This window comes from Phyllostomus discolor, chromosome 8 (assembly GCF_004126475.2).
Source record: "Phyllostomus discolor isolate MPI-MPIP mPhyDis1 chromosome 8, mPhyDis1.pri.v3, whole genome shotgun sequence".
In the NCBI taxonomy this organism is placed as follows: Eukaryota; Metazoa; Chordata; class Mammalia; order Chiroptera; family Phyllostomidae; genus Phyllostomus; species Phyllostomus discolor.
In genome coordinates this window covers 89,487,440-89,497,072 of record NC_040910.2, presented here as the reverse complement: position 1 = coordinate 89,497,072, position 9,633 = coordinate 89,487,440, and the positions used below count along the sequence as shown (strand labels likewise).

At 35.6% G+C, this 9,633-nt stretch overlaps 1 protein-coding gene across 5 annotated transcripts in view; it reads left to right on the top strand.

Annotated features, from left to right (window-relative positions):
- The window catches only part of CEP95 (centrosomal protein 95), a 36,001-nt gene that overhangs the window by 1,099 nt on the left and 25,269 nt on the right, over nt 1-9,633 (top strand). For 3 of the 5 annotated variants that reach the window (XM_036033487.1, XM_028519239.2, XM_028519238.2), the window contains exons 2-6: nt 875-1,003; nt 1,749-1,856; nt 4,556-4,666; nt 7,402-7,507; nt 8,538-8,653. In XM_036033487.1, the coding sequence (XP_035889380.1) occupies nt 875-1,003; nt 1,749-1,856; nt 4,556-4,666; nt 7,402-7,507; nt 8,538-8,653 (570 nt within the window). Of the gene's footprint in view, nt 1-874; nt 1,004-1,748; nt 1,857-4,555; nt 4,667-7,401; nt 7,508-8,537; nt 8,654-9,633 lie in introns of those variants that run through there. The other 2 variants (XM_036033488.1, XM_036033489.1) reach the window with 2 other exon arrangements.

Genomic DNA, 9,633 nt, shown 5'->3' with positions numbered 1-9,633 from the left:
AGTATTGGTAATGTGATAATTCTGAATTTAGGGACTTTTTGTGTGTATTTTCCATATACTCTCTAATATAACCAAATTAAAAAAACAAAAACAAAAAACTAAACAGGCCCTGGCTGGTGTAGCTAAGTGGACTGAGCCCAGGTCTGCAAACCAAAGCATCACCAGTTCGATTCCCAGTCAGAGCACACACCTGGGTTGCAGGCCATGTAGGGGGCGCACAAGAGGCAACCACACATTAAGGTTTCATTCCCCCTTTCTCCCTCTCTTTCCCTCTCTCTAAAAATAAATAAAATCTTTAAAACATAAAAATAAATAGTGCACTAGTGTTGGTATCATTACTCCAATTCTGTAACAGCCTAAGTTAATCACCACTTAATTTGGGCACCAGAGAAATTATGACTTGCACAAGATAATTGGGTAAAAACATGACTAATGCTACTGGGAATTTGAAGCAACATCCATTAATTAGTTTCTAGTAGCCTCAGAATATCATTAACAAGCCACCTTGTTTGGGACATAATATTCCTGTTTACTTATAAATATGTTCTAAATAAAAACACCTAAGTATGGCTTGTAAAATAAGAACTTCAGTAAATAACTTAAGATTTTAGGTTACAACAGTGAAAATTGGATTTGCATCATATTTTATACTGCGCTGGAATTACAGGAGTCTGGAAGACATTCCAAGAAATTAAGTAGATCTTTTTGAAAATGATGCCTAGGAGGGCCTTTGAAATTCTGTCATAATCAATTCCTTATCTTCTACAGAGTTCAGTGTCTGTTTTGTGAGGTTTTTTTTTCCTAATGTATGTATGACTTTTTCTAGTGCTATTTAATATTTAAGGCTGAACTTGTTCCCCTTCTTTCCCAACAGAGTGGGTAACTGTTGCCAATAACCTTCTCCTGAAATGTCACATACACCTGAGGATACATGAACTAGAAGAATGTGATGCTAATGTATTTATTGCACTTTATCAATCCATTTTGGGAGAAAAAGTACCAGGTAAAGGTGTTAAAAAGTGGGAGTAATAATATTTATACCTTAAGCCAGAAGTTACCAGTGCCTTTAGTTAGAGCCTGGGGTATTTATAAAATCTTGAGTTTTCTCTTTGTCTACATCTTATTTTAAATTATTGGATTCACTTCTTTAATGAATACCTTATGAGACTAAGCCATAATAACTGCCTTGGTCAAATCAGTTTGACTAGTCTTAGTCATCACTGTTTAATCTAATCATGCTAAATGCCTTGTGAAAGTCATACCTTTATGTAAATGTACCTCCAAAAGTTCTAAAATTGAGTGGAACTTAGAAACTTGTCAGGTCCTCTTATTTAACCAATGTTACAGGTAAGAATTAGAGTTTGTACTGTATCCCTGGACATTCAGTAACCCTCCTTTCACACCTATTGTAGGTTTTTTTTTTCTCTCGTGGAAAGCAACCCACAATTATTGCTTCAAGTCTCACCTCATCTCCTTGAATTTAGGGACCTCTTTATCTTCCTTTAGCATGGTGCTTAATGTAGAGCATGTTCATATATTTATTCAACTATATTCAATCAATAAATATGCAACCAATAAAGATTCTGCTGTCTGGAATTCAGGCTCTATTAACTTTATTTGTACTTCTAAAAACCTGTTCTGTTTGGACAGAGCTTACTTTTGTAGCAGTTGACTTACTCAGAAGCCTGGTCAGAGATAAACAGATGAAACCCTCATAGATGCAAAATTATGTAGCCTTTTTTCCACAGACCTCATAGCTATTCCCAGAAGTCAAGAGGATGAAGCTCACAATGTCCAAGCAGTAATTGATTCTCTGGCCTTGGATTACCTGCAGGTCAGCTTGTCTCACATAACAGGTTGGTATATACTTAACCATCAGATAATTTTGCATTTCACTCACATAACTTATTAGGCAGAATCCTAGACATTTTTAGCCAAATGAGTAATCTTATGAAGTAGACCAAATGGCAAGATTGAGCCAAGACAGTTGACTGGGTATAATAAAGGCAGCCACCCTTAAAAGCTTTTCCAGGAGAGAGTTAAATATTAAATTTATAATGGATCTGGGTCAGAGTCCTAGCTGATAGTTTGAAGTGTGATTTTTTTCTTTTATTATTTTAAAGCTATCATGCTGCTTATTTGTAGTAGCTAAAAATTAGAAACATCTAAACATCCATTAATGGTAACAGGTTAAATTTATGGTAGCTGCATAGAGGGAACGACGCTGCAGCTGCAAAAGGTCATTGATGATGCTTTTCATGTACAATGTTCCACATTAGTGAAACAATCTCCAATGTATATTGGGTGAGGAGACCGTGTACTTCCAATGGTAATGTGCAGAGTATGCTACCATTTGTAAATACAAAGGTAGAGAGAATGTATGATGTATATACAAATGATTTCATGCAGAAGGACTTTCTTCTAGATTGTATGAGCTACTAGACTCTAGAAGCTCCCAGACTCTAGAAGCTTATACAAGAACCCTGTAATACTGATTACATCCAATAAGAAGAACTTAAGGGCTGCAGGACAAGGGAGAAATGAGACTTTCCATGGTTTTTCATTGTATACCTTTTGTACTTTTTGAATATTGAATCATGTGACTATGTTACCTATTCAAAATAAATAAAACTGTAAATTGTTTTTGAACCTTTTCCAAAATAGAGTAAATTATTTCCAGCTAACGAGCAGAGGGAATCTTGGAGACTTGAAACTGTTTTTAAATCACTAAGAGAAGGTTTATACTGTTGATCTATTCTTTGACAGTAGTTAAAGGAAGTACATGTTAATCAGGGTAGGTCATTTACTAATTTTAGTTTGATATTGACAAGAACAAATTTTTGCAAAAATAGTGTCTTAAGATTTTGAGTATGGTTCTAGTTGAGTAAATGTGGTAAATTAGTTTGGAGATTCTTCATTTTGAGGAATAATCCTGGGGTTGTCCCCCCACTACCCCATTCCTTTGCAGTTTAGAATTGTTTTATCACTGGTGCAGGGCGATTTCTGGTATTGCACTTTTTAAACATTATAGTAAGGTCATATCTGCTTATAGAACTTTTTGTAGAGCTTCCCTTGATAATTCACACCTATCCCATGAAAAGTTGCAAAACTGCTTACCTTGTCCAGTAGCCTGTAAAACAGCTTTTTACTCTTGTGTTTTATTTAAATCAGCTTCTACACTATGAAGCACTCCATTCTGGCAGGCAGTCTTAGTTGCTGGGTTGGCAGAGTGTGTGCTCCCTATCCTGGAAAGCAAAGTCCTGAGTATGCCCTTGGGTATGGCCTTGAGTATATCTTGTTAAGCCAGAAAAACATAAAACTTAAAAACAGATTTCTATTTAGTTTAAACACAAAAAAATCTGTCAAACATTGTTGGACTAGTAGCAGTGCAAAACATTAAATTTCTGGTTTAGGTTTGTTTTGCATTATGACTAAAATTATAAATGGCTAGGTTCCCTTAAAGATCAAGTTTTTACTCTGCTTGTCCCTTGAGTTTCTCAAGAATTAAGTTTGTTTATATCTGTTAATTGGAGTCTTATTTTATGGGACATTTAGCATGTCAAGTTTCCATGCTTTTACAAACCCATTACATGTCAGTATTTAACTTAACATTTATTAAAAATCTGTTACGGACCAGGTGGTGTGCTAGGTAGTGTTTAAAGGTTAATTTCTGGGCATAAAGTGGATGTGGGGGAGATGAGGCTGAAGAGGTTGGGTATGATGTGACATTGAAAAGTTTTATATGTTGGGAGCTATGGACAGTTTTTAATCCAAAAAGTGGTATGATCTATACAAAGTAAATAGGAATTAACAAATTTGAAAAAATCAGGAAATCCTGATGAAAGTATTCCAACAAGTTTGATTGTTTTCTTTTTATATTTCTTTACTGCTATTGTCTTCATAACAAACCACCATCTAGAAGTAGGATTCCAAAATCTGAAAGTGTCTCTCCTGCCATATATTTTTTTTAACTAGCCAAATAAAGTTCTGCTTAGCTGTTTCTTACTTTGGTATAAATATTATTAGAGGATATTTTCTTAAGTCTATTTTGCTTCTTGATAAAGGAAGAAATATGTCAATTAATTATCAGACAACATATTCAAGACTACCCCTTTTGTTTCTTCAGATACAATTAGGCATCAGGAAATTGATGTGAGTACAGTTGACCCTTGAACAACATGGGTTAGAAGTGCCAACTCTCGCACAGTCAAAAATTCATGTGTAACATAAGTTGGCCTCTCACATATGTGGATTCTCAACCATGGACAGAAAGTACTGTTTTTGAACACGGTTGGTTGAATTCTTGGATGCAAAACCCTGGGGATACAGACGGCTGACTGTATATTTATTGAAAAAAGTCTGCATATGTGGATCTACACAGTTCAAACCTGTGTAATACAGTTGCTCAGAGTCAACTGTATTACATCGTTTCTCCTGGGTTAGTTTATAATCCTTATATCTTCAACAGTGTTTTCACAGTGGTATATTCATTTCAAAATTATAAGGCTTTTGATTTCTTGGTTAAATTTTTAATAGCTTTGTATTCTGTATCCAGGAGAAAATATAGTAAAAGGAGATAAAGAATCTATTAAGAATCTCCTGGAAATATTTGATGGGCTGTTGGAGTATCTTACAGAACACATCAGTGAAACATCTCATGAGAAAAGTAAGTTCAAGAATAGAAATTTGGTTTGGTTTATTTTTGTATCCCTTTTTACCTTTTATATTTGTGCGTGTTTTTCTTCACAGGAATTAGAATCACTAATACAGTATACCTGATAAGTTTAATTGTCAAATACATTTCAATTCTTACTGTTCCAAGTGGTTGAAGACTCTATCCTAGACTGTCATCATATCATTTTTCAACTTGGATTTTACCTATAAATTACTTTAGTAAATTGTAATAGAAAGTTAAATTCTGGATTAAATTGCTTATTATTGCAAGAAATTCCTGCAAAATTTCCTATGTCAGAACTGCCATTTTTGTTACAAATTTGGATTTTGTCATGGTATCAGAAGGAAGAATTGGTGTATTTCTCTCTTCAGCCTGCACTTTGGTTTGTGATAGCCTACATATTTTTTATTTTACTCTTCAAGTAACCTTGTTCCCTAAATTATAACAATTTATTGTATGGAGTTTTTGTGTTTTTTAATGATGATTATAAAGATCAATATTGTGATATTATTTTCCAAAAGGGTTATGGTTATTCAAACTAGATTAGCAGTATATAAGGGATATTTATAATCTTTGGCTCAATAAATCCCATTTCTAGGGGTTTATCCTAGGGAAATTATACAAAAGAATGTTAGGTGCTTAAAGGTCTTCATTAAAGTGTTATTTATCATTGCTAGAAAAACCAAAACCCTATATGTCTTAACAATTTGAAATTGGTTAAGTAAACAATGCTGTATGTCATGGTTGGAATAATATATAACTCATTTAAGAATGGGTTTACTATTGTAAAGTTACTCAAAAAAAGTTTTCAGCAGTAATAGCAATTAACATAAAATGCTAATATAAATCAATACAAAAAAAATGGGCCTATCATTCCTGGTTCTCACATTGTTGATGGTGAGACCTGTGCTGTGATTTTAACATTTGAACTTAATCTTAAACTCTTCAGTTAGAGATAGTTTTCTACCTTTATCTGTTTCCCTAAAAAGGTTTAAAAGCATATATAGGTAAGCTCTGAAGGAAAGATTAAAGGCATGTTTTTGAGTGTTTAATATATGTTGTATCCCAACCCAGCTGCTCTGGGAAAACTCAAAGCTGCATGCCATATTTATTGCTCTCAAAGAAACCTATCCTCAAGTGAGGGAGATAGCCATGAATGCATACAATAAAACCATTACAGGAGAATTGGGGAAGGGTGAATTCAAGGCTACTAGTGGTATTTTGATGTTCTGTAGCTTTTTAGTCATTTTAGCTGCAAGATTAAGAGGTAGAAAAGTACCTCTAAGATTAATTTAGAAAATTATGATAGCCGCAGTTTTTACAATGTAGTGCTTAATTGCAGGTTGAGGAGGAATGATAGTCACCTAGCTGAGAATAGGAAAGTGGGAACGGTAGTAGTTAAATGCTGAGGGAGCCATCTTCCCATGGGAGGTCAGTAGTATGTGGAGAGCTTAGTGCTGCAGGAGGGAGTTGCTCAGAGAAGGCCTCCCTATGTAGTAGTGCCTTAGTTGGACAGTGTTTTCTAAAGTCTGGTTGTTACCTTTGCAGGTCCAAGTTTATATGGCAGTATTCCCTAGAGCTGATCAGATTCTTCAAAACACCAGTTAATAATGGAAATAAATCTTTATTGTCACTAGTCATATCAGGTGTGCAGAGCAGCTTCTTCATGGTACCCCAGCTAGCATTTCACTTACCACTGAAGAAAAAGGGGTTTGAAGGAGGACCATGGGCTCAGTGCTAAATGCCCCTCACTGTATGATTGAAGTTCTCCAAGCCTTAGTTTTCTCATCAGAAAATCTTTCACAGTTGTGAAGAAGGTTAAGTAAGTAGATATGCATAAATAGTTTGGCACCAAGCCTAGCTCAGAGTAAATGCACAATGATTGTTACCTAATGTTTTTAAAATGTTGCTTGGCGTAACTTCTGAAATCACCCCCCTGGTAAGTTAGAGTAAATGCACACAACATTCTAATGTTATTCAAATGTTGCTTGGCATAATTCCTGAAATCCCTCCCCTAATGAGTTAGTGCCTCTGGTGAAAGTGCATTCATCAGGTATGTTGGGGTAGAAAAAAGGTTGGTACTACTAAGGAAAATGCTATCCAAGACTTGATGTGGTCTGACTCTTAGTTAGAGACTGAAGTAGGCTGACACGGTAATTTTTTTCTGAACCCACACTCTAGTCATCTTGCCTCAGACATCCCTTACAAATAGAGAGGTATAAAGGATAATAAAAAGCCCTGCCTGGTGTGGCTTAGTGGTTTGAGCATTGGCCTGCAAACCAAAGGTTGTTCCAGGTCCATTTCCCAGTCACAGCACATGCCTGGGTTGTAGGCCAGGTCCCCGGTTGGGGGCATGTGAGAAGCAATCAATCAGTGTTTCTCTCGCACATTGATGTTTCTCTCCCTCTCTTCCTCTCTTCCCCTCTCTTAAAAAAAAAATAAATAAATCCACCCCCTAGCTTAAATAATAAAACATTGCTAATACAACTATAAATCCTGCTTTTAAAGCATCACTTGTATTGGTTCTTGGTTACCCTAGTAATACATTCTCATTATAGGTAATGATTTGGTTCTTTCTAATTCCACTTTTGCAAGGTTCCAGTTTACCAGGAGGAATCGAGGGTGCTTTACTGTCCTTACCTCTACCCACCCACTATATAGAAATAGTAGTATATTAACTTGGGTTATTTTTGTTCATTTTTTTTCTATTTATCTATTCTAAACAGGTGAAACTGGACAGGGTTTTAAAGAATCTCATGGAGAAGAACATTTGGAAGAATCAGAAAGTACCAGAGGATCTAAATCATCATGGAAAAGAGTTTCTTTTGGAAGGTAGCACTCAATGTCTATGACTTTAATCAAAAGAAGTTATACTTTTTCCTTCCCCTAAGAATTAAAATTGCACAATATGCCAGAATGGCAGCAAAAAAAGAAACAAAAAAAACAACAAAGCTAATGTGAAAATTTTAATTTTTAAAACTCCCTGAGGAAGTTTTAAGAGCCATGAGCTATATACAGTACTTAATTCTCAGCATTAGCCACCTACTTATTTTTTAATTTTTCCATTCGTCTTCAAAGTAGTTTATATTTCTTTCGAAACAACTTGAAAAAAAAGAAATAAAAAAGAAGGAAAATAAAAGAAATCTTATCATTCAGAATTGAGTAACTGCTTTAACTTTTGTTGTACTTTAGTTTTTTACTGTGTTTTTTAAATATTTTGGTTATATTGTCTATATAATTTTGTGTCCTGCATTTTAAAATTAGCACATTTAGTCTTCCTCCAAGTTGTTAAATTCTTTATAATCATTTTTAATCACTGTGATAACATACCATTCTTATTAGTGCATCATAATTTACTAACTATTCCTGTATTTTTATATTATATTTTTAATGTGATAGGTACCTTTGTTTATTCTTTCTCCCCCTTCCCTCCCAATATCTTTAAGTTGGATTCAGAGTCAAAGAGCATGAATGTTGTAAGGCTGTTAAAAGTTGTCAAATTGCTTTCCAGAAAGGCTGTGACTAAATGGTTTACTGTACCCTCATGTGCCAGTATCATTGACCAATATCAGAGATACATGATTTATGCTACTTTCGCAGACAAAATATATTGTTACAGGTTTGACTGTACTTCTGTTAACTACATGTTGAATACTGTAATATTACTTTCTTTTAAACAACTGATTCTCAGTAAGCAGCAAGAAGTGATAAGCAGTAGATGGAGTGTTTTTCTCTTTCTGTGCATTGCAATGAGCAGTCTGAATACTCACAGGTAGGCTGCTTGAAGCAGCTCTTGGGGTTCTCGTTGGAAGGGCCTTCTGTGGTCAGGCTGGGCCCTGAGTAAGTGAGGGAACTCTTTCAGGTGCTCCTTGTCATCTGAGGCTATGGGCCCCTCTTGGGATGGAGATGAAGTAGACTCTACCAGTGAAATAATTAGACTTGGCGACACAGCACACACCTTTTCTCTGAGAAGTAATGGTGAGTAATTAAACTTTAAATATCAGTTACTGTTATTCAGCATACAACTATGGACATGCAAATAGTTTTACTTAGGAGTATTTAAAGTTGAGAATAGAAAGACCCTTAAATGGACTTCAGAACTGAAATTCTGAAATACTACCATTACCCACTAAATATGAACAATTATCTGAAATTAGTGAAGTGGGAATCATAGGCACATGGGCAAATAGGTGGATGCAAGTTTGTCCTGTAATGTGTGGGACTTGATGCCATGGGGAGAAAACTATATATGCAGCTTAATGGTCTAACCACACTCAAAGTACCCCTTAAGTATAGTTTCCTGAACTGGATGACTCATATTTTTCATGGTTCCAGTCAACAGGTCTGTACATCCAGTGGCAATTTTTCTCCCAAGCTTCAGGCCACATTTCCAACAACCTAGTACTTATACACAGTAAACCTTTCTTCAGGGCCCTCCTCCAACCAACACACTTGCAGTCCTGCCCACTTGGTTGCCATGCCCTTCTCTGGCATTATATTATTTCTTCTGCTCTTCCTTTCTATTCCTGGCAAACTCACCCTACAAAGCCAGTCTCTCCCCAAAGTACCTCAGGCTCTGAGGCTCTGTAACCCTCAGTATAGCCCTCACTTTATTTTGGTAACACCATTCTCACTTTGCATTTTAACTTTTAATTTATTTACGTTAACTCTGAGTTCCAGGGACAGTAACCACATCACACTCCTTCACCAAGGAAGGGCATTTTCCAATAAAGGTATCAGCAGTCTAACAAAGGGATAATAACCCTTGTAAACATTTATACACCCTACATAGCAGCATCTAAATGTATAACGCAAATATTGACAGACATAAAGGGAGAGACTGACATTAATAGTAGGGGACTATAACACCACATTGACATCAGTGAATCATCCAGACAGAAAATGCACAAGGAAACAGTGGCTTTAAATGACACATTAGACCACTGCATCTAATTGAT